Source organism: Colossoma macropomum, unplaced genomic scaffold (genome assembly GCF_904425465.1).
Source record: "Colossoma macropomum unplaced genomic scaffold, Colossoma_macropomum, whole genome shotgun sequence".
Taxonomy (NCBI): domain Eukaryota; kingdom Metazoa; phylum Chordata; class Actinopteri; order Characiformes; family Serrasalmidae; genus Colossoma; species Colossoma macropomum.
This window is the reverse complement of record NW_023494785.1, coordinates 35245316-35271914: the sequence shown is the minus strand read 5'-3', so window position 1 is coordinate 35271914 and position 26599 is coordinate 35245316. Positions and strand designations below refer to the sequence as shown.

At 40.3% G+C, this 26599-nt stretch overlaps 1 protein-coding gene across 2 annotated transcripts in view; it reads right to left on the bottom strand.

The window, feature by feature from the left end:
- The window catches only part of jarid2a (jumonji, AT rich interactive domain 2a), a 108022-nt gene that overhangs the window by 62759 nt on the left and 18664 nt on the right, over window positions 1–26599 (bottom strand). For both annotated transcript variants that reach the window (XM_036592462.1, XM_036592471.1), the window contains exons 2-3: window positions 19846–19969; window positions 6356–6500 (exon numbers count right to left, since the gene is read on the bottom strand). In XM_036592462.1, the coding sequence (XP_036448355.1) occupies window positions 6356–6500; window positions 19846–19969 (269 nt within the window). The remainder of the gene's footprint in view (window positions 1–6355; window positions 6501–19845; window positions 19970–26599) is intronic.

The window sequence follows — 26599 nt, the reverse complement described above, 5'->3', positions numbered from 1 at the left end:
TTTTACATTAAAATGTGAAATGAAATGCACAGTTGACTAAAACATTCATGCCATCTCTATTAGTAGTCTATCATATTTTATACACACTACATGGCCAAAAGTATGTGGCGACCTCACCATTACACCTATTCGAGCTTGCTGGACATCCCATTTTAAAGCCATGGGCATTAACATGGAATTGGACTCCCCTCTGCAGCTATGATAGCCTCCACTGTTCTAAGAGGGCTTTCCACAAGATTTTAGAGTGTGTCTGTGGAAATTTGTGCACATTTGTGAAGTCAGGCACTGATGTTGGGTGAGAAGGCGTGGCTCACAATTGACGTTACCATTCATCCCAAAAGTGTTGAGTGAGGTTGAGGTCAGGGCTCAGTCCAGGTCACTGGAGTTCCTCTGTTCTTACAATTTGTCCTGAGCATGTGGGTTTCACAAGCCTAGCGTAGAAAATTAGTGTATCAAACATTTAACTGTGTTTTTAATGTTAATTCAGTACAGTTTAGTATTACTATGTACCTGATTCTTTAATGGTGGTAATGTTTTCTGACTGAGTGATTTAAGCTATCAAAATATCATCTACAGTATTATGTAGAGTGCTATCTACAGATATGCACTGGAGCATAACTGTTGGCAACGGATGTGGCTGAAACACCTGATTGCAATTATTAGAGGAGTGTCCACTTATGTTTGGCCGTATGTATTAGGACAAGACATTGTCTGTCAATGTAAATTTTCTCACTTTATTATCAGGCTACCGTTTGATCGTTGTATGTGTTTTTAACTAATTTACAAAAGGCGATGTGTATTACACTTTAAAGTAAGGCTCCTTTGAGTGGTGGTAAGTGTTAATAACTCATTAACAAATGGAGATGTGTTTTACACTTTACAATAAGGCTGTCTTTTTTGGTTATAAGTGTTAGACAGTTACAAATGGTCATACTTCAGATGAGATGCCAAGAAATTTAAAACCCAACCAGAAAACCAAAAATCTACACTTCAGCAAGTGCAAAATAGAAAACATCATGGTCTGGGAGCAGGGCTATAAACACAAATAGCAACAGATACCAAGAGTGGTTTAGGCAGGCTACAGATATCTGAGAGTGAACAAGCAGTAAACCAGTAAAGGAGGGTAGGAAGGCAACTGTTGCACGTCTGGAATGTTGTCTTAAAGAAGATACTACCCAACGCCAAGGATCATAATAGTACCACCTTTGTGTCTGGTGTTCATTACCACCTCAAAGCATTACATTAACACTCGTTACAATTGTGAGGAGGATCACAGATAGGATGCTTAAAATGTCAAGATAAACAACATTGCTAAGGCCTTAGAACGTGAATTTATTAACTGTATATGTTAATGTAGGCCAAATGACTAATTCTAACTAATAAGACACCCTGTTGGTCATTATATGGTAGTAACTTATAAAAACAAGTAACCAGCAAGATATGAAGTTTAGCAGTACAGATAAATGTGCTTATGACATAAATAATTTATTAAAACCATTCATAAACCATATAAAGGTAGTCTTATTAAGTGCTACCACAAAGGATTCTGTTCATGTGGCCTCACTGAACAAAAGTGTAGAACAACAATTCTTCACATGATTTCCCCTAAACATTCACCCCTAACGCTACCTGCTGTGTAAAAGCAACAACAAATGACGGGGCCACTGAATACTTTCACCAGTAAACTGTATACCTTTAAAGACACTAAAAAGCATCCAAGTTGTGCCATGTGCTGTGCTGGTCGGGGGCTGAGTGGGAATGCTTGGCCGCTTTCCTGGAACTGGAGGCGGGGGCAAGGGGTTGCTCACTTTCCATTGCCAAGCCATGTACCGGTTCAGCCCAGCATCCACACATGTCGTGTAGTAGAGGTGGGCAATATGATGAAGCACTATATGCCCAAAAGTATGTAGGTACTACATGTTAGTAGTGAATTCTGTTCTTTAAGGTGCACCCACTAATGAATAGACATGTGCCGGTGTTCAGTAATTTGGTATAGTACATGTGTAACATTATTGTGGACTCTTTGCACTGCAATTTAGTAAAACAAAGTTGCAGTTTCTGTAGATATATTTCAGAGATGCAGATCAGCTCTTCTTTCGAGAACTTCGACTGCACTTTCACGGTTTGACCACATGATACAGTCCTTCCTTCACGCAGAGCTTATAAACAATCACAATGAACGCAGCCACAGCACAGCTGAAGGAGGAGCAGACAGAGAACCTTTATCCCCCAAAAGGATGAAAACTTACATCGCATCCTGTTTGCAGATGCTTAATCTCACAATTACATGTATGTTTGCACCACAAACCGCTTGTGCATGAAAACATACCAAAGTTAATCTTTCTTAAGAATCTGGTTTTATTTAACGAGCAGCTTGGCAGGCTGGTAACGGGCTAACAGGCTAATCCAGGTAGGTTGGGTTTTAAGCTGAAATATTTCCTAATTGATTCACTGTAAAATAGGAGCATAAAAAAGCAAAAACAAGTTACCTAAATGTCTTCTACAAGCTTTGTTTGTCTACAGTCTGTATGTAGATTCAAGCCGAGTAGTATTAAACCCAGTGTGGGAAAAAAATCTCCGTTGCTGTTAGCTGGATGCTGACATTTAGTAGAAATGTGTTTTTTTTCTGCAATATCTTGACAATATCATAAACTTTGATAGACAATTATCGTGCTAATGCTTTTTTTTCATACTTTCACATGCCTATTGCTGATACAGGTGATCAGTTGCGCAGTTTGTAAGCATTTTCAATGGAATGGGATGCTCTGAAGCAGCTACACATAGCTTAAAAATCAGGCTAGAGGGGTATAAATCCCCCCAGCATTGGGCTGTGAAGTTGTGAAACTGCTTTCTCTGGAGTGATGGAGCCCATCCAATACCTCTGGGATGAGCTGAAGTGGCGTTTGTGATCCAGAACTAATTATCCAACATCAGTACCTAACCACATTAATGCCTGTGTAGCTGAATGCACAGCAATGTTCCAACATCTAGTGTAAAGCTCTTACAGAAAAGTAGAGGCTTTTACTGTAGCAACAGGGGAGCAAACTCCCTATTACTACCATTGATTTCAAAAGAAACAATGGTTAAGCAAGTGTCTACAAACTTTTGGACATATAGTGTATGTTACTGTCATCATGTCCAATTATGACACAGTCAGTGTGTAGTAAGTGAATAGTAAACAGTAGTGTTAGGGTGTGAGGTTATTGCGCCATTGTCTTATTTTATGCATTTACTAATTACTTACTTACATTTTTACTGCTGTTTCTTATGAAATTATTTATTTTGGCAAATGTGGCACTGCTGTTTTACTGGTAAAGTCTGTCCATTCCATCTCCTTCACAAACAAATTGTCATATATAAAGTATCATCATATATTTTGATGTATTGCGCACATTTACCACATAGTAAGTCAAGTGTTTTGCACACTGAGACTCTTGATAATGCTGCATGGGCAGTGAGACTAAATGAAGCAGCGGTAGACCTCATGCACCTCAGAGGAAACGTGTGCGATCTCTGCATTTCCTGCTTGGTTGTATTGGTGTGTGGTATGGGGAGGTATTTACCACAATTGAGAAACGGAGACAAATGAAAGAACTCCAGCGGCATGTACCATTACAAGTAATGGAAGTTCAGACAACCAATTAGCATTACACAAACTGCATGGCTAAATCATCACACAGTATTCAGGTAAATGCACTTGCTTACAGATTATTAGTTAGCAAAATATGCACATTTTCTGCAATTTTTAGTGCACAATTTGCTGAGTTTAAAACATTAGAAAAACTAAAACGTACAAAAAATGTACCAGAACCTTTGCACACTCCACATTTTATGTTTTATCTTCTTCCCCAATATGTTCTGTAAATATACAGTAATTGTCCATTAAAATGCACAAAAGAAGTGTTCCCTGTAGAGGATGTGATAACTTATTTTCACCAACAAAACATGAAATTTGACAAGGGGCACCCAAACCTTCGCATACGACTGTATGTGGTTTCTTACACTGTATGACAATTTGTTATCCATATAGGCAAAAGTACAGACACAATTCAGGGATCCAATGTTTGTCCATTTCTAAAGATGAAAGCTTAGATCATTAGTTAGCTACAGTAACCGTGTAGCTGCTACTGAGAGTATATTTATAAGAGATGTAAATGACAGCTAAAGCTTTCAGTCAGAAAAGGGCGCAAGATTAATAAACAGACTCTCGGACACCATAAATATTATCATACGTGGGCATACGAAGGCAGAGAGGTGTGCGAGTATATGCCGTTGCAGCTCCTTTCTGCATGGCGGTGATGTACTCTTCACTTGCAGAATTAATCATCTGGTGGTGAAGGCACTGAGGGGGAGTCGGGAGATCTCCGAGCCCAGCAAAAAGTCTCAGCACTCAGGCAATTATCCAGCCCTGCTCTGTTTAATGAGCAGTGGAGGGTTTTAGAGAGATGCAGCAAAGCTCAGCCGGAGACGGGAGCATGAGCAGCTCCTGCTTCTCTCCTGTGAATACACAGGCCAGCCTGGGCTTCCATTAACCTTCAGTTGCAGATGAAAGCCTGTGTGCAGCTCTTTGAGCTGGAGTGGCTATAACGTAAAATAGTTGAGTGTGCGATCAGTGGAATGGAATGTGGAGACTCTTTATTCAGCTCAAGGGTTCGGAGGCTTTAGCTCTATGCTGATTAGAGCTTTAATCGGGCCTGAAATTTTGACCCAAAAATGAAAATGCAGCCCTGTATTGCCTATCCAACCTGACAAAACTCTCCCCCAACCTGACTGTAGCCTGACAAATTTCATCCAAACCTGACAGCAGACCAACAAAAATCTGTCCAAACTGACTGTAGCACGTCAAAATTCCGCTTAAAATTCACTGTAGCCCCACAAAATTGTCTCTGAACCCAACTGTAACATGACAAAATTCTGTCCTAGCCTGACTGCAGCCTGACCAAATGATCAAAGCCCGACTGTAGCCCGACAAAATCCAGCGCAATACAATTTTGTCCAAGCCTGACCGCGGCCTGAATAAATACTGTTAGAACCCTACTGCAGCTCACAAAATTCTGTACAAGCCCGACTGTAGCCTGACAAAATTCTGTACAAGCCCGACTACAGACCAACAAAAATCTGTTCAAGCCCGACTGGTGCATGCACATCAAATATCTGTCTGAACTCTAATGTAGCCCAACAAAATTGTCTCTGAACCCAACTGTAACATGACAAAATTCTGTCCAACCCTGACCACAGCCTGACAAAATACTGTCAGAATCCCACTGTAGCCCAACAAAATTCTGTACAAGCCTGACTACAGCAAGACAAAGTTCTGCCAAGTGTGAATGCAGCCAACAAAATTCTGAACATGCCTGACTGTAGTCCGACAAAATTTTGCCCAAGTAATAATGTAGCAAGACAAAATTGTGTCCCAACCTGACTGCAGCCTGACAAAATTCTGTACAAGCCCGACTGTAGCCTGATAAAAGTATTGTATTCAGTATTGTCATTATATGCCGTTACCTGCGCTTCCTTGTACAGTCATTATTGCACTGCCTTTTTCATCTCGGGGTATAGATCTTAATCCAGATTTTTGTATATTTCTATTTGTATATATGCCTGTAGATAGGATTTTTTTATATTTATTCTTCCTGTTATATTGTTTCACCCTTATTATTATAACTGTACTGTGATGTGTGACTGCTACTGGCTGCTTTATTTCCTTCGGGATCAATAAAGTATCTATCTATCTATCTATCTATCTAAAATTCTGTACAAGCCCGACAGCAGCCTGACAAAATTCTGTACAAGCCCAACTGCAGCCTGACAAAATTCTCTCCAAGACTGACTGTAGCCCCACAAAATTGTCTGTGAACCCAACTGTACCATGACAAAGTTCCTGTACAAGCCTGGCTGTAGCCTGACCAAATTCTGTAGAAGCCCGACTGTCACCCAACAACATTCTGTGCAAGCCCAATTGTGGACAAAATTCTGTCCCAACCTGACTGAAGCCTGACAAAATTCTGACCAAGCCAGTCTGTAGCCCTACAAAACTCTCTCAGAGCCCAACTGTTGTCCGATAGAATTCTGTCCAAGCCTAACTGTAATCACCCAGAATGCTGTTTGAACCCAACAGTAACAAAATTCTATCCCAGTCTGGCTGTAGCCTGACAAGATTTATCTAAAATCCATAAAGAAGGCGAAAGACAGACTATGAGAAAACTGAATGTAAAATCGGAACCCAAGCCAAGCCCAACAAATATTTGAAAAATGACGTCTGAACCCGACCAAATCCTATGAGAATAGTCAGATCTTATCAGGGCTGGACAGATAATTCATGCTGAAAAGCTGATGAAAGATCATCAACACTCACCTCTTTCTTACGGGCTCTTCTCCTGAGTATTCGCTATCGTCGTTGTTGGTCTGAGCCGCGCACCGAGATCTGTCTGCCTTACAGCTGCCCGTGAACAGTCCTGTTTTAGCTCCTGACCCGTTGAGATGACCATTCACAAAGGAACCTAAGGCAGAAGAGACACAGTCTGGCTCACCATGACAGCACCATTTAAACACGCTTGGAAAAATAATGAACAGTGCACAGTTGATATAAATGTCCATGTTCAATTCTACACTTCTAACTTATTTCTGCTCCACAGAGCCTAAATTACATGTTTGTGAGGTGTAAAGGCAAAGCATATGAACATTAAAGACCTCCAGTAAAAGACTCTCCATATCTGAAAATGAAGTGATTTTTATAACAGACCATCTAAACAACATGCACTTTAATGCAACAGTTTGAAAAGTGGAATTTACACAGTTTGCCCATTACTTCAAATGCTGTCGATCAGCCAAGACACTGGATGTCTAAAGGTTGTTTCTATTATTTGTGCCCTGCAGCTACAAGGCTAATGTAGCTAACAAGCAATGGAACACACAGCTTTGTGTAAACTGCACGTCTAAATCAGCAAACACCTGCCTCAATACCACATCAAGTTGTGAAGTAAGCTCGAACAGACTTGCTTACATTGTTTCTGATGTTGTATGACAAACTGTTATCTACAAAACTAGACAACAAATATAAACGAAAGTATGAACAACATATAACAGTAGGTGTGGGAATCTTTAGGCACCTCACGATTTGATTCGATTACGATTCAGAGGGCTGCGATGCAATTATAAAACGATTATCGATGCATCTCAATGCATCTTTTTTCTCTATACATGATTTCCATCTTCCTACTGTCTGAGGACTTGGTAGTTTTAAAGCAAAGTATTTGTAATGATCCATAATGTAAATGCATTACAGATCATTACAAATACTTTGCTTTAAATATCTAAAATATCTTTCATTAATAAATCAAATGGAAGTGATGTGGCAAGTGAACTAGAAGGCTCTCATTCAGAGACGCTGCTGCCACTCATCTGCGATAAAATGCGCCGTTACCCTGAAATAAGATCCAGTGGCAATGGGTGTCCACGCAGCACATTACAGCCATCCTTTTGGTCTCGTTGTAGAGAGTGTGGGGGGTATTTTCGAGACTGGACGCTGAATCTCGGCTTCAAAGTGTGCAGCATAGCGCAAAAGTCCTGGTTCTCAACGACTGAGAACAGACAGCAGACAGCAGGTCACATAGCCCCGAAGTCTGGCCTCGCCAGTAGCGAACGAAAAAACAGAGATTAAGACGAACATTTGGAGGACTTATTCACATTTATAAGCAGCGCGGTTGGTTAAATCTGCAACGAGACTGTCTTTCTCTAAAAAGTTGCGAAAATGAACTCGCTTCTCTTTCGTATTTTCCCATTCCACCTTAAATGGTGCAGCAGTTACATTTGGCGCCTAAGGCAGAATTTAAGGTGGAACGGGAAAATTAGAATGAGGAACTGGCGAATGAGAAGCGACTTCAGCCTCGTAAAACAGCCGGACGCTGAGACATTTTACAAGAAACTCTTCTAGTTTTGAAGAAAAGTTTTCTGGCGGAGATGGGAGGAAAGCGGCTGTAGCTAAAGCTTAAAGCAGAGCAAAGTAAATCTGCGCTCTCGTTTATATTGTTTAGCCTATACTAGGACATTAACACATACTGAGACATACTGGACGTTAAATGTTGTGGCTCCTAAGGTGGTTTAACTTCGTTGAAAGGCAAAATGGCTCTTCTTATCATTTGGGTTGTGACTCCTGACCTAACCTGGCTTTTAATGCAGAGGGAGCCGGTCGGATTTCTCGCTCCTCCAGTAGTGTTTTTGTTATGTGCCGCCACAGACTGTCCGGGTGCTGCACTTATCCACTTCCAGTTCAGCCTTTTGCGTTCCGTCAACATAACGTTACAAATTAAATATTTAGAAAATCGATTTTTGACGTTGAATGAATCGATTCAGAATCGTTCACGTCCGCATCGCGATGCATCAAAGAATCGAGTTTTACCCGCACCCCTATATAACAGTATGTCATACAGTGTGAGAAACCACACAACCAAGTGTATCTGAGCTTACTTACAAGAACGGTTCCGTAAAAATTGACAGGTTTTTTCACTTAAAAGTAACCGATAAGCCAAGACATGTATGGTATTCAAGTTTTGCTTCTTCAGTTTAGCACTGGAGCTACGAGGCCAACATTGCCAACAAACACTATACATTTACAGAAATCTTTTCCGTTAATACAGCCCCAAAACGTCTCCGAACCCACTTAGCACAGACTTGTCAATGCGGTTTAGAGCATCACAAGAGAGAAGATTACTCAAACAACAGAGTGACTCATCAGATAAAGACAATAAGCTTAAAGCTAAAGTTAGTAACGTAGCTGGCTATCTACAGACCTTAGCTCAGTCAGGCTTCTTGTCTCTGGCTGAAACCTGGTCACAAAAAAACTTCACAGTGTGAACAACCATTTTACACAATGGTGTAACTCTGCCCCCGTAAAAACCAGCTTAGACCACCATGAATTCCACAATGGTCTAAGTTGGTTCATGCTGTTTTAAACCAGCATCCAAAATGGTTTTGCTGGAGGCCAGCTATGCTAGTCTATGATGTTTTTTCTAGCAGGGTCCCTTGCACACATGCATCTGGACACCATATTATCACCACCATTTGTGTTCTTTGTATTTTTAAACATATATCTTTAGTTAGAAAACTCAAGATCTTGAGTTAAAAAGAAATCATGAAAAGTGTTTGTTAGCACCATTAGCTTCATGGCTCCAGTTGAAAACTAAAGATGCAAAATTTGGACACCACAATGTCTTACGGACACTGAAAAGCATAAGAAAGACAGCAAGGATTAATAAGGTCGATATTTACTATTTAATGGGTTGGAATAATAAAAGGTGGAAGTTTTCCTGTTTATTCAGTTCTTTATAGTTAAATATTCTTTATAGCTCACTGGGTAATGTAGTATATGTAACATCATTGAGTCATCTCCACCAATGAAAGAAGCCATTTTGCTGACAGTATCAGCCAATGAAAGGTAAGGAGGTGTTCCTGATGTGGGCGTTCTTTTACAGAAATACATTCCAGTTTGACTCTATTGGCAATTCTTACTGAACGTAATCTGTAGCATCAATATGCTTGTGTGACAGGCAGTTGAATATTACCTGTTGTCTAAAGTGACTGCACAGTGAAGTTCTGTTAATTTTTGTAGTTTAAAGTAAGTCACACTTAAGTCTCTGCAACCCTAAATAAGACCTGGATGCAGTTTGAGTGGGTTTGAAGAAGTTTTACACATGTATTTACCAAAAAGACATAATTTGGTATTGACTATTGATTTGTAGTGTTTGTTATCTACATTAGCTTAATTGCTCCACTGCATAAATCAAAGGCAAATAATACGCAATAAGAATAAAATAGACACGTTATCTTTTTAAATTGTCCTGAATTTGAAATTTGAAACAGATGACTCTCTTCATATTCGACATTAGCAAGTGCTTGACACTGTTTTTGTTGCTGTGGAATGGTTGGTGGAAAGTAATGGGAAGGGATATTAAAATGAGATTATACTACAGAGTATCTTCCACAGTCCTCATTTGAATAGACATATTTGCATTACGATTCCAGAGAACTGGCCTTAAAGTCAATGTAAGTGCTTCACTGACATCGGCACAGCAGGTGACATTATTACACTTACCAACGGCAGGCAAAGATGACGGAAATGCCATATTAGGTCTTCTTTTGACGCAACTGTTGACAGTTCCTACCACTATTTCCTACTTAATGACCACTCTGAGCTGCCATATAATCCTAATTAGTTTATTTCCTGCAATATCCTCTAATTAACATCTATGTCATGGGGCATGACCTCATGTCTCTAGCTTTGAAACCTAGAGATCTAGCGTGAAACCTAGAGTGAAATCCCTGAGATACCTTAATCCCAGTGAGATACATTTACATGAAAGTAGCAATAAATAAAATGAATGAATATGCAGTGTTTAAGAGCAAAGAATGTTCAGGGCAAAGAAAAATAATACAGTTATGTCACGTTGTCGATAGTAAATGTTAGCATGATCAGTTAAAGGAACAGTCTGGCCAAAATAAAAACTGTAACCATCATTATATCTGTTGTAAACATGCCTATTCACCTCCCACCGTGGTACCATAGCAGTCTTTAGAATGAGATTTTATGGTGTAAAGGCTAAAAATCCTTCTGCTGATGATGTATCTTAAAGGTGGGAGGAACTTTTAAAAAAAGTTGGATTTTTGGAATGGGCTGTTTTTTTGGTTGTTGTCAGTTGGTGAATGTAGAGGGAAGGCAGACAGTTAACATAATTGCTAGGAAGCTAAACATTTTATTGCAGCCATTATCTTTAAATCATCACTACAGTGGAGACTCATCAAATGAAGAAAATAAATTAAAAGGTAACGTTAAGAAGGTAGCTAGCTGGCTATCTTGCTACTTATCACAGTTTGGCTACTTTTCCCTAGCTAAAATGATAAAGAAAAGTTTTTGAAGCGCACTTTGTGCTGAATAAATATAGAATACCTGTTTTCTTTACAATTTTGTTTGACACAGGTAAGAGTGACACTAATGTTAGCTTGGTTGTACTTATTAGCCTGTAGCTCTTTGGCTTAGCTAGCAGTCAGAATTGGCTGACATCACAGAGATTCCCAATGGTTGTATGATGTATTTGAGCAATGCATGGTAGGTACAGCAGTGACAGAACATTACTGAACAAAAATATGAAACAGGAAAAAATTGATGAATTCTGTTATATTGAGGAGGTTGAGGGATGTAGTGCTATACAACTGCACATCAAACTCAGAAAGTTGACTTTCAGATTCAGGCCTCAAATTATGTTTGTCAAGCAAACACAATTTGACTAAATATTTGGTTATTAAAAATGGAATGCAATAAAAATTTGTAAACTATTTTAAGTAAGTAATAAAGGGTCCACAGGCATGCCAAGCATACACTCTATGGTCAAAAGTATGTGGAAAGTTGAATCATGACTCACAATTCAAAACCATGGGCATTAACATGGTGTCGCCCCTCACCTCTTTGTAGCTAAAACAGCCTCCACTCTTCTTGGAAGGCTTTCCATAAGGTTGTGCAGCATGTCAGTAGGAATTTGTGCCCATTCCGTCAAAAAAGCATTTGTGAGGTCAGGCGCTGTTGTTGGGACAAGAAGGCCTGGCACTTTCCAATACATCATAAAGGTGTTCAGTACGGTTGAGGTCAGGGCTCTGTGCAGGCCACAGGAGTTCCTCCACACCAATAGGGCCAAATCATGTCATTATACACCCTGCTTTGTACACAAGGGCACAGACATGCTGAAACAGGAAAGGCCTTTTTACTCTGTAGCATTAACATCACCCCTCACTGGAAATAAGGGGTCAAACCCACAGACCATTACCACTCCTCCACCAAACTTGCTGGACAAGTTAGCATTCTCCTGGCATCCACCAAGCTGAGATTCATTTATCAGACTACCATGTAATGCAGACAGATTGATTTATCACTCCAGAGAACACATTTCCACGGCTCTAGAGTCCAGTGGCAGTGTGTTACACCACTCCAGCCGACGCTTTGCATTGTGCATAGGGATCTTAGGCTTGTGTGCAGCTGCTAAGCCATTAAAAAAACATTTCATGAAGCTCCTGACGCACAGTTCTAATGCTTTATGGCTGAGCTGTTGTTGCTCTTAGGTGCTTCTTTTTCACAATAATAGCACTTAAGATTTGACCAGGGCAAATCTTGCAGGGCAGAAATCTCACAAACTGCCTTAAAGTCACTGTGATCTTCAGTGTGACCCATTTTACTGCTAATGGGTCATACTGAAGAGCTCAGTGACTTTAAGTCAGTTTGTGGTAATTTATAAAGAGACTGCATGGCTATGTGCTTGATTTTATATGCCTGTTAGCAGTGGAAGTGGATACACCTAAAATCAGTAATTAGAAGTGGTGTCCACATACTTTTGGCCATATAGTGTATGTCACAGACACAAAAATGCCCTCATGCAGATACTTGTGCGCCACCATTTTATTACAATAATAAAGATCACATGAGTCTAATGAGGCCACCAATAATAAATGCCGCCCTGTAACAGGACCTTTGCTATTGTGTGATTCTGCACACTGGGCTCAATGGCCAGTATCTTCTAATTGGCTGTCAGGTCATGCAAACAGTATTCTCCCACAGCGTCTGAATGTCTAATGATTTCATGTGCTTTGCCATGACACCTGAGAGCAAATAATGGAGCAGTACTTCCTTGGTAAAAGTGGATTCTCTTCTTTTTGAATGCCTTAGCTGTCTGGACGTTGGAGGAATATCACTTAGCAGACATTTGCCAGAAAGAACACGACTGTGATGAGATTAACAGAAGATGACCACTGAAAACAAAATGAAATGTCGGGTTTTACTTGTAACAATCATTTAAAAATACAACCACATTGTCACCAAAGCATGTTTTATCTTTCTGCTGTATCTCCTGAGCAGATAATAGCAGTTGTAGCTCTGACCTTGGTTCTATTAGTCAGCTTAATCACTATAGTAAATACACACACCAATGCAGCCTGAGAATGAATGACTACTGGGAAAGTGAAACCCACAAGCAATTAAGAACTCACAGGCATTTGTCTAAGATTTCATATTCAAAGCAGGCTGCCAACGTACAATATAACTGTCATGTATAATCACTGATAAGCCTCATTCATGCATTTGGACCGCACCTTTGTTGCTAAGCTCAACGGACTTAGCACTGTTAAGTAACAATACATAATCCAATGCCAAAGGTTTTTTTCTCAGTCCTAAATTACTGCATCATCCTTTAAATAGAAGAATACAAACTCAATTCAGTCAATAACAAATTGTGATACCTAGTCATACGAACTCAAGCTGCATTATATGCAGTTACATGCCAAATACACACCATACGGTCAAAAGTATGTGGACACCTCCTAATTATTGAGTTCAGATGTTTCAGCCACACACTTGGCTAACAGGTGCATGAAATCAAGCACAGTAGTCATGCAATCTCCATAGATAAACACTGGCAGTAGAATATATCTGAAGAGCTCAGTGACTTTGAACGCGACACTGTTATAGGATGTCACCATTGCCACAAGTAAAGTTCGTGAAAATTTGAGCAAAATGGAAGCATCCAATAGCAACAACAGCTTAGCCAAGAAGCAGTAGACCATGCAAACTCACATTGCGGGGCCACCGAGTGCAGTGTTTAAAAATGGCTATACTCTGTTGCATCACTCACTACAGAGTTCCAAACTGGCTCAGGAAGCAACATTAGCACAAAAATTGTGCATCAGGAGATTCATGAAATGGGTTCTCAAGGCCAAGCAGCAGCCCACAAGCCTAAGGTCACAATGTCAAGTGTCGGCTAGAGTGGTGAATGACTGTACTCGTGCGCACAAAGCGAGGCTCATGAAGACTAGTTTGGTGTCGAGGCCTGCAAAGAGCCCGGACCTCAACCCCACTGAACACCGTTTGGAAAAACTGGAATGTTTATTGCGAGCCATCAGTGCCTGATCTCACAAATGGGCACACATTATCACAGACACACTCCACAAAGTTTACTTCTTGTGGAAAGCCTACCCAGAAAGCTTTCAATACCATGGGTCTGAAAGAATGCGTAGATGTCAAAAAACCATTACTGAAAAAGGAAATACACAAAAAAGAAGAAAATCTGCACACCAAGACCGTGGATGTGGAGTAGAGTTTTATCAACTGATTAGTCTAAATTTGTAATTGGGATTACTTGGATCGTGAGATGCAGAAAATGCAACCAACTGTACTTAGGAGGTGTGGAAAAATAGCCCTGCAGATTTCTTTAACCTTCTAGGATCCACAAACAGTCACACTAAAGGTATTGGATAGGCCGCCACCACTCCAGAGAACACAGTTCCACTGCTTCACAGCCCTATGCTGGGGGCTTTCAGAGGGGTCCTACTAGTTAGCAAGAATGTAGGTGCTCCTTATAAAGCAGATTGTACATACATATGTATACACCGACTGGCCACTTCAAAAAGATACACCGGCCTGGTATCTACACTCATTGTCCATTTTATCAGCTCTATTTATTATATAGGTACACTTTTTAGTTCTACAATTACAGACAATGGTCAGGACCCCCACAGGAACAACACAGAGCAGATATTATTTGGGTGGTGGATCATTCTCAGTGACACTGACATGGTAGTAGTGTGTCAGTGTCTGTTGCACTGGTATAAGTGGAACAGATGCTACAGCACAGCTGCAGTTTTTAAACACTGTGTCCACTCACTGTCCACTCTATTAGACACACCAAGCTTGTTGGTCCATCTTGTAGATGTAAAGTTGGAGACGACAGCTCATTTGTTGCTGCACAATTTGTGTTGCTCATCCTCTAGTCTTTCATCAGTGGTTATAGGACGCTGCCCTACAGGACATGGCTGGTGTAGTATTCTCAGTCCAGCAGTGACACTGAGGTGTCTAAAAAACTCCAGCAGCACTGCTGTGTCTGATCCACTCAGACCAGCGCAACACACACTAACACGCCACTACCACGTCAGTGTCACTGCAGTGCTGAGAATGATCTACCACCCAAATAATACTTGCTTTGTGGTGGTCCTGACTACTGAAAAACAGGGTGAAGGTGGGGTAACAAAGTATGCAGAAAAACAGATGGACTACAATCTAATTGTAGAAGTACAAAGTGCTCCTATATGGTAAGTAGAGCTGATAAAGTGGGCAACGAGTGTGGCTACAAGGAGATGAACTGGCTGATTTGTGTGTGTGTATGTGTATATATATATATATATATATATATATATATACACACATCTTTGGATCGCAGCATGATGTCTAGCTTTTGAGGATCTTTTGGTCTACTTCACTTTGTCAGGCAGGTCCTACTTAAGTGATTTCTTGATTGAGAACAGGTGTGGCTGTAATCAGACCTGGGTGTGGCTAGGGAAATTGAACTCAGCTTTCCAAAGATGTGATAAACCACAGTAAATTTATGTATGGAGGGGGCAATCACTATTTCACACAGGGCCCTGTAGGTTTGGATTTCTTTTTCCCTTAATAATAAAGATCTTCATTTATAAACTGCATTTTGTGTTTACTTGTGTTATCTTTGTCTAATATTTAAATTTGTTTGGTGATCTGAAACATTTAAGTGTGACAAACATACAAAAGAATAAGAACTCAGGAAGGGGGGAAACACTTTTTCACACCACTGTATATATATATATATATATATATATATATATATATATACACAGATTATATATATATATATATATATATACACAGATTATATATATAATATATACATACACACACACACACACACACACACATATATATATATCGCTCAAATTGCAGCTTCCTTTGTGACCATTATGTCATGAATTTATCACCAAAGTACACTGAGTCTGAAGTATCATCTACAAGTAAAACACACTGCTGATTCAGCAATGTCAACTGATGTAGCTATAACAAAAGCTTTCAAAATGGAAAAATCCTTAGGATTTACCTTGCGAAAATAAGACAAATGTGATTAACTGTGATTAACTGCATAAAAGAATACGATTAATCATGATTACCTGTGGTAATCATTGGGCAGCCCTTATAGATATAGATATTATGAGAAGTTTTTTGTTATGTATGGTACTAAACCACTCATCACTAAAAACCGCACATCACTAAAAAAGTGATGCCATTCACTGAAGCTTAATCATAACAAATAGGGAAGCATGCTGCTTAGCATGCACACTGTCTGAACTCAAGTGCAGTGTGTGTTCCCTTTCAAGTTCTCTGGGGACTGTGTGAGCGGGCAGGCAATGCAGCGTGCTGTGCACACACACACACACACAGGCAGGCCACTGAGTTCACCCATTAGAGTGCAATGACTCAACAACGTAATGCAGCCCCAGCAAATGCAACCCATACAGAGAGGGCATTATTCGGGGCATAATTTACTTCACTAACGCATATTCAGTGCAATCATGGCAGAACAATAATAGTCCTAATGGGCCACTGAGTGGCTGAGAAAACAAAGGAAAGCCGCCCAGTTCTATGCAAGCCCAAAAGTACCGTGCGCTGGCACAGGTGAAGTTAAATAACTCTACATATATGTAGCTATGGCGCATGTTATATACTGGATCCCATCCATACATGCTTCTAAATCAGTTAACATCAAGTCAGTTTCCTCGAAACTTTCATTCGTATGGTGTTAAATGATTAACATCCATTAGTAAACTTTAAAAAAGTCACTTCTGCACTTCAGCATTTTCTATGCATAAAACATAAAAAGGATGTGGATATCCAGTATCATTGCTTTCATCATTTAGGCATGTTTTCAATCACAAAGTCTCTGAAGGGTACAGCAACAGAGATCATTTTCTCTTCAAAGGCAGTTTGCCTCGCCAACCAAACCTATAAGGTCTCCCTCAAACTGACTAGATTTATTGCATCTCTATCCAAGAGTTCACACATTTCATTAAAAAAACGGGACACTCCGAATATATGAAACTCAGAAACAGAGCCCCACTGACAGTGCCCTATACAAGTACTGGCACCCCTGTTAAACATGAGTGAAATGGGCTGTAAAACGCATTCTTTACTGCTTATCCTTATGATCTTTCGTTCAAAATATTAACAAAAATCTAACCTTCATTTGAATTACATTGCTTAAAAGAAAAACACCTAAATCTTATCATAAAATAAACAACAAATCTGTGTGCCACACTTGTTGTATAGCCTCCCGTTGCAAAGACAAAAGCTCTATGTCTTCCCTTATAATGCTTAATGAGACTGGAGAACACATGGCAAAGGATCTGAGGTCATTCCTCCATACAGATCAATCAGATTTGAATGTCCACTCTTCTCTCCTTCAGCTCTTCGTCCAGGTTTTCTATGGGGTTTTAGGTCAGGGGACTGGGACGGCCACGGCAAAACCTTGATTCTGTGGTCAGTGAACCATTCTTGTGTTGATTTTGGGGTGTGCTTTGAATCAGACTCCTGCTAGAAGATCCAAACTATGGCCTAGCTGAATTTTCCTGACTGAGGCATTCAGGTTTTGATGTAATAACTGCTGGTACTTGATGAAGTCCGTGATACCATGTACCTGAACAAGCTCTCCAGGGCTTTTGGAAGAAAAGCAGCCCCACAACATCAAAGATTCACCACCATACTTCACAGTGGGGGTGAAGTATTTTTCTGCATGGCTTGCTTTTTGTCTATGCCAAACCAACTTCTGGCGTTCATTGCCAAAAAGCTCTATTTTGGTATCATCTGACCATAGAACACGGTCCAAATGAATGTTCTATTAATGTCTTGCGAATGGTAGGCCAATGGTCACCAACTTCTTCTGGAGATCTACCTTCCTCAGGTTTCACCTTCAACCCACCTGTAACACACCTCAATCAGCAAAATAAGCACTCCTGAAGGTAATAATAAGATGGATCTGGTGAGGTCGACTAGGGTTGGAGCTAAAGTCTTATGGAAGGCAGATCTCGAGGAACAGTGTTGGTGACCGCTGCTCTAGGCTCTTGAGTTTGTTGGGCCTTGACAGCAGAGGCTGGCAAGCATCCCAAACATCTGATTATGTAGGTGGCATCTGATTGTAGTTCTGGTAGAAGTTCTGACCCCAAGACCTAAGTAATGTCCAAGACCAACCTTTTGTCATACATCATTGATGTATTCTCTGGATATTTAAAAGAATTTGCCTGTGGCACTTTATATTTATACCCCAGTGAAACAAGAAGTTATGGCTGATTGTTTGAAGCCAGAGACCCGCACCCGAATCTCAAGTGCAGAGGGGCTGCAAGTGTCCAAGCCTGAAGCGCCGCATCCTGTTAATCCTCTCAGGACGACGATGCCGTATGTGACGTCAAAGGATGCCCTACATAATAGAATAAACAGCTTGGGAAATGCTGCATGCTACAGATTTACCTTCATTTTTTTTTCCCAGAAGGCCAGCATGTAGCTGTTTTAATGAGGGCTCTGTTACGATCGGATCCCTTTCAGAAGCTTTGTAAATCCATCCTTGAACTCCACTGTCTTTTTGGAAACTTAGTAAAATAAATCCATAATGACAAATCCAACACTGAATATCTTCTGTGATTGTTTATCCACTTCTCTGTGTTGAAAAGAGTGATTGCTGCTGTTAGTAGGGCTGTTAACCATCCACTGACACCTTGGGACCTCTGTTCCTGACTCGTCAACCATTTAGAGGCTGTGCTCCTGACTCATCAATCAAACAGAGGCTGTGCACCTGACTAATTAACTACTGACATTCATATTTCACGCTGACAACCATGTCATTCAGTAAAACACTGTATAATTACAATTGCTGGTCAATTTCAAATTTAAATATTTATCTCTGTTTCTTATTAAACAGCTACTAGTCCAAACAGGCAGGCTTTTGAGCTCTATGATGGCAGACGGATGCAGAGTGTTAGTTGTGGTGCTGATAATAGAAAAGGCTTCTCTCCTGCCACTAAAAGGTCAGCATCCTACTGTGTGTGGAGCACCAATACTGCTGCCCAGCAGGGCCACTGGGGATAGCAGTCACTTTTTATGTGCATTATTAAGTTAGCTGCACTCAAACACAGCACATCGTCGCATCAGATACCCACTTTAATTTTGTTAGGGAGTAACTTAATTGTAGAAATGTGTAAAAAATGACATTTAAAGTGCAAAAAGTAGCTCAAATCCATTACAGTTAAATATACATTACAATATCATATAGGGTTTCTGTCAGGGTTGGGTAGTAAAGGAATACATGTAATGGTGTTATGTATTCAAGATACAAAGAAAAGGTAACTGTATAGCCGCAAATAGGAAAGCTATACAATATATATATAAGCCATAGGCTATATACCAAATAGGTAAGGTATTTTTGTGGTTGTCACATATAGTTCTACAGTTTGACTAGCTAACATGCCAAGTGAGCTAAAGTTAGCTTAGAATAATATTGTGAAACAAAGGAATGAATATAAAAAGAGTCTTGTGAGCGCTAGACTTAAACGATGTAATGTCAGATGAGAATCCACATTTGGGGTCAACCTGCGAAATCCACTGCAAACAAAATGCACCTCAAATGCACGCTCTTTGATGTCCGTACAGTACAATCAATGACACAAGTGAAGCAAGCTAGCTAGTGAAAACGCTATTGTTACTACCCCAGAGCCCAGACCCCACAGCCCAACCCATCACCGAATGAGTTTGGGATTGATTGGACTGTGGGACGCAGAAAATGCAACCAACTTCTAAGACTGAACTTTGAAAAACTGAAAGCGAGTCTCCCTAAAAGAAAGTTGTATTCAAGTAAAAGGTGAACACTTAATGGCTGTTTCGACTGGAAGCGAAATAAATGTAGGGTGGTCTCTGACTTTTGTATGGTGTTTGTATATGTGAGTAAATACTGAAGGAGGGATACTTACGGTTTATAATTCCTGTGCCATTGTCAACTTTAGTCTTCTGTGCTCTCTTGAACTCTTTGAGGGATAGGTAGAGCACTCTGCGCACCACTCTCTCCTCCGACCAGGGGATCCCATCATTATCATCCTGCAAGAAATATAAAAGTGCATTTACATTTACAAATTATTACTACTTGCAGCTAAAAACAAGAGCTGCACCATATGAAATACTGTTCTTAGATCATATTTCTGCATGCTGCAATTGCAACTTGCTTTGCAATCTACACTGGCAAGAAAAAGTATGTGAACACTTGAAATTACCTAGTTTTCTGTGTTAATTGGTCATAGAATGTTTTCTGTTCTTCATCTTAGTACAGACAAACACAATGTGCTGAAGTTAATAACACAAAAACAACTATAATCTTTTATGTCTTTATTATGCACACCAATTAAATACAAGTTAAACCTTGTATTTAATGACTGGTTGAACCTCCTTTGACTGGTTGCTGCGGATCAGACATGCACAATATTCAAGAAGAATATTGGACCTTCCTTCCATACAGAACTGCTTCAGCTCAGCCATATTCATATGAATATGCTGCCTGATGCCTGAAACACTGTTTTATGATCTGAAAATTATTATCTGAAATAAGGTTTTGGTCTAGAACATGTTTTTTTAAACCCAATCAGGCTGAACAAGTGCATGCAGAGTGTTGTAAGACAAAATAGTACACAAAGAAAACATATTTTTACTAGTATTTAATTATTATTATTAACATTGCATAGAAAAACTCCTGTATAGGAGTGACTTTGCAGGAATAGGTATATATATATATATATATATATATATATGGATCCAACCATATATCAGTTTTACTGAATGGTTCATTTAAAGATGTTTAAAAAAATAAGAAAAAGCATTTTTGCATTTGAACTGAGAACTACTGCTTTAACTTAAGCAACAAGTTGCAGAATGTTTTACATGGAGAGTTATTACTTAATTATAGCTCTCCATAAGTACTTTTTGCAACATTTGGAATTTGGAAAATAGGAAGTTAGCTATGTAAAATTGCTGTATGTTATTGAAAAATATAGCCTCAGGTTTTGAGGCTTGTACTGAGATTTTCTCATTTGCACCACAGAATTAATATCTAACAAAAACAACATATGCAAAGGCAGGTCAATGTAATATTTCTTAAATCACAGAGAAAAATGAACAGTGAATGGATTAAACATGGGCTCGTTTCAAATGAGGCTTGCCTTTAATATGTATAAAGCATTTGTGTGGCCTGGACTGCAGTTAAACTTGTGATTTTTCTAACACGTCAGTAAATATTCATATATGAGAATACACGTTTTGTTTATTCTGCATTTACATTTGTTCTGATATCTGCAAATATTCATAAGTAACACTATTTAATGTAAATGTAGATACAAAATTAGCAAGTATGATGGAGCACTCACATTCCTCAATGTGATACATTTAAGTGACTTAAATATATAACAAAGTAAGTTATATATAACATAAAGTAAGTTATACTGTAATGATGATGAAACTTTAAGCAACTTTGTGAAAGTACTGACCAGATATAGTCTGATTAAAAAGAATATTTCTCCACTTGTCCATCCCTAAGAGATGTAACAGCGTCTCGAGGAACAGTGTTGTAACAGTTTTATCAGTGTGCTGATAAAATGTCAGTTAAACAGTGATGTTGGGTTTTAGTCTTTGATTCTTACTGGAGTAATAACTGCTTAATATTCTTGCAATCTATGCTGACCACTTCATTAAGTACATTTAATTGTAACTACACTCCATTTTATCAGCTCAATAAACCATACAGGAGCACTTTGTACACTTGTACACTTTGTAATTACAGTCTGTAGTCAATCTGTTTTCTGCATTCTTTGATAGCCCCTTTATCCTATTTTTCAGTGGTCAGGACCCCCACAGAAAAGGCATTATTTGGTTGTCGGAATATTGTTAGCACTGTAATTGCAGAACTACACTAACAAACTGGCCGGTCTGTGTATGTAGTATGGTTTATTACTGCCACTAAAAGTGATATTTTTATGTGATTGATGTCTTAAGCATCACAAAAAAGGAAAAAGTGACCCAAAAAAGGTCCACCTCCATCAGAAGGCTGCCTCCAATTGGTCAGAAGCTCGCCCTGACTGTTCCAACAGCTGTTCATGACCAAAATCCTGAGGTGTGCAGCACAAGTTGCCATGATGGTATAGCCAGGTAACAAGTAACCTACCCTCTTGAGACAGAAAATATAGATGGAACTAAGCTTCATGTAGGGATGGGCATTTCAGTCATATTTGATATTTGAGCCATAATCCAAAAAAAAAAAAACTAAAACTCGGGACTCTTAAGGCTACCTCACACTGGATTACATGCACAAAAAAACGCACTCCACTTCTCACTGCCACTGATATTAAAAACAGACTACAAATCCATATTAAGTGCCATATTAAGTGGCTTGAAATTTGCACAGAGAAAAGCAGCCAGTCTAAAGCCTTTAAGATAAAGAGACAAATGCTAAGTATCTAATTTCCCCTCAGCTAATGTTCCTAGCCTAGTCACACTGCCACTTGTTTCTCAGACCTAACAGCAAGTTTGGTTTATTCCATTTAATCTACGTAAGTCGAGCAGGCCCGGACAATCAAATTATCAGTCCCTGGGCACAACTGTTTGGTGGGCCCCTACCTGCCTGGGGTTTTTTTGGGAACTATTACATTACAGCAGGTTACATGAAGGCTATGCGGCACTACGACAGCAGCATTTACCACAGTGCTGGGCAAGAGACCACTATACAATAATAAGTGCATATTTTTTCCAAGCAAGACAAAACAACAGCAAGACTACACACACATTAATGAGAGCACAGATTAACATAAACCCAACAACCAATGCAATGTCTTAATAAAGGATGTATCTGCTCTTGACAAGCAAAAGTTACCCTCAGTGAAGATGACAAATTGAAATCAGCCCACAGAATTTCAAACTGTCAAGCATCCTAGGCTAAAGCATACTGCCACAGCAGGCATTGATTTTTTTTTTCATTTATATTACCTCTGATGACTTTACACTTGGAAGTAGACAGTTTGGGTGGCTGATATTTTATATTTCGTTTAGGAAATGGACTCTACCTAAGTGTCAGGTCTCACTTTTGCAGATCCCCCAGGCACATATTCTGAACATCTGAAGCTTCAAATTCAAAGTACATTCAAATGAACAAATGGTAGCTCACTGCTAAAAACCTGAAAGCTTGACTGAATTAACGGCGGACAACTGAACAGTTGCTACACAGAACAATGATTGGAGGAGAAAACAAAGCTAATGTCCAATAAAGATGTGGCGACTTTGATTTTGATAAGCTGTAACACATTGACAAAACTGAAATTAGTTCATTCTTCACTGTGCTGCTAGTTTCCACTATGAGTCAAAACTGTTTTTTAAATTCTGTCATAATTGCCCACGGGGGTCCCCTAGCGGCTCAGGATGCATGCACCTACAAAACCAATGGGTTGATGTGGTATAACTGCTGCATAGTGCAGCACTTTAGATGGCTGCAGTAGTCTTTTATGCTGAACAAAATGTGAGATGCAGGCTCTTCACTGCCCCCTGGTGGCACATAGGGTTTGGACACCCTGTGTTTCCTATAAGACATATAACATAAAAGAGAAGCCTAATTTAGCTCAAATTTGTTAGCAAATGTTTACAACTTCCCTCAGTATTCAAAATCCCTAGCTTAAAGAAATCCTGCTTTGTGAGACAAGCCCCTGGGCCTATAGTTAACAAACATCAAGGTAGGACACTGGCCATAGTGCACAAGTGTAGACACTCAGTCTGACACTGACTGGATAGCCTTCTGAATGCCTTCTGTCTTACTGACTTACAGATGTCCTTACTTCATGCACTTGCTTTTACTACTGCTTTAGGCAAAATGCCTAGAATTGCATCATATAACAACACTGTGAATGAATGATTACTTGAGAAATCGTAGAAGGTCAGCACTGTTTATTTTCATGCTTTTTCTAGCACCATGTTAGCTGATGACTAATATGGACAGCTCATCTGCAATTAGTCTTGTTGATATAGCTTCCACAACTTTAATATAACGCTAATTGGAATCATAATGTGCTGTGCAAAAAATACCAGAAGAAATACTCAGGCACCACAGTATTTGCCCCTATGCTTTGTGGACAGACAGAAAGACAGAAAACATACCGCAACAGAGCTTACTAGATGGCACAATTTGAGAGCTTTATAGCACAAACAGAAGCAAGGCAGAACAGTCCGAGGCTTGCTCTATAAATAGTGCAGTTAGCTATAGTGAACCAGCACAGCAGGGCAGCACGTGTCAGAAAGCCCTTTATTACTGTACACATTGCCTGCTACCATAACACATCGCCTCAGTGTTATCATAACACAAATTCCCTGTGGGTGAGCTGATGTTCTGGAATAATACACATTCCTCACACGGTAGCTGAACGGACATCTTTTAGAGCTCGATGGCTTCACCTCCTGGCTGTTCTCAAATCTTGTAAAATCCTAACCCCCACCTCCCTCGCCATCATTTGGCAAGTGTTCAACACAACCAAACTCCTCCACAGTGCGTTTGAAAGACTGTGAATCAACTGCTCATTGGTATCAGGAAGATCAAAACCTTGATTTTCAGACCCTATCTACAAATATAGTGGACTGAATGGAATTCCAGTCCATTCAGAGTCTGTTCTACATTTGAAAGTAAATTGAATTGACCCAACCTCTTACAGAGAGCGGAGCCTTCGGCTAGGACCTCTGCTCTGCAGCGCTGGTTGTGGGCCAAATACAGACAAATGGTGGTTAGTGAGTAAGACATGACCTTCAATGCACTCAAGAACTGCTCATCAACACCAGTAAGCTGGTCACGAGAAGATGCCCATTTTTATGTTTTACCACTGAAAGAAATCACCATTTGTACCAATTCACTGTGCAGGTTTTCATAACTGTACCAAGCCCAATCCATTATTCTAAGATTATATGCACAATCTCACAAAACACACTCTCTGCCACAGCTACTCCTTTTGTAAGTCCTTAATCTATTTTGCCAGTTTGTCCCAAATGAAATTATACCAGTGCACCACCAATCTAGACCGACAAAGCCTCTCAAAAAGTGTTTAGAGTTCGTCACTGCAGCTTTTCACAGCTTGAGTCACTAGGAAAAGAGTGGTAACCAAGCGCAGGACGTGACCTAGTATGTGACCTAGCAGATTGGGTTCACATCCATGGGGGAACCCTGCTACCCATCCCAGACAACTAGACTGTCATCAATTCCACATCAAATACCCTTGTAATTAACTAATCTATTGAATCAGGTATGCTTCATAAAGAAAACATCAAAATTGTTCTGGACATTTGATGACCTCAAACACTACAGCTCCATTAGGAATCAAACTCCTGGTGCAGTGGTCACTTCCCCCTTAGATGTAGAGCCATGTACCAGTAACGACAACAGAGAATATGATGTAGAAGAGCAGCTTTGATCCCTGTACCTAGGTCCATGCTAGCCGTTGGTAGGCCACCCTGTCCTACAGTAGCTTTCCTTTATCTTCACCGTGAATTCCCAGCTTGTTACACCTCTAATACAATGGGAACCTTTTTCTGCTTAGTGCTCCTCATCTTCTTCATCAGAAGTAGCTGAAGTTGCCTGTATAGTATCCTAAATCACTGGAAGACGAAGTAACAGGCAGGGCTACTTCCTTTCTCAAACAAGTGAGTAGTTAAGCCAAGAGAATAGATGGTTTCCCTGCCACTGGCCAAACTGACCACTCAGCTGGAGGTATTGGTGCCAAGTCATGTCAATGAGGCTGTTCTAATATGATCCCAGTTTCCGATGCACAGTGGAGTCGGAGCTCATCTCTGAGGCTGAGAAGGCTTTAGTCTTACAAACCACAGCAGCTTTAGCTACACTGACCATCTGCAGCCTCTGCATCCTGTGCCTTGGCTGCGTCAATGGACTCCCTTGTTCTGGCAGCCTGTTCTGATTTTTTCAGTGCCCACAGTAACTCCAGTGCCTCCAACACCCACAGCTTTAGTGTCTACAGCAGGGAATTTCATCTCCGGTCCTGGAGGGCTGGTGTCCAGCAATGTTTGATGATTTGCGTCCTCAAACACACCTGATTCAAGTCCTCTGTTAACCGCCATGTTTAGCTGGTTTGCCAGAGTAGGGGAATGACCAAACTGTGTCAGACACTGGCTCTCCAGGACCGGAGGGCTACAGGTTTCCCAGCAGCAGCGTCACCAGTTTCCAAGTTAACCACCTCTGTGGTTTCTGCCCGATGTCTCTGCTGTGCACGGGCTCCCTGACCATTATCTCTGTGGTCCCCAGCACTATTGTCAGTGCTTCTCTAGACATCCTTGAATCATCTTCCGAATATAGCTCAGTACAGTGACACTGTAGGAAAGTTTGGCACTATTTCTGGCTTTGGCTGGTTGCCTCTCTTCTTCATTGTCTGTATCTGTGATCCAGGTTACCACTGGGTTCCTGCTGCACTCTCAGTCTCCACTGCTGACCCAGCGCTTTTAGCCTCCACCAGTAACCCAGCTTTGCTCTCATTCTGCACTCCTATCACTTCCCTGTGCTCTCTAGCTTTAGCTTCTGCTGCTCCAAGCTTGTGGTTCTGTGCCCAACTTTTATTTCCCAGCAGCTCTGCTCCAGCTCAACCAGCCTCTGTTAACCAGGAGCCCTGTCCCTTAATGCGACTGCACCAAAAGCAAATACTGGTGTTC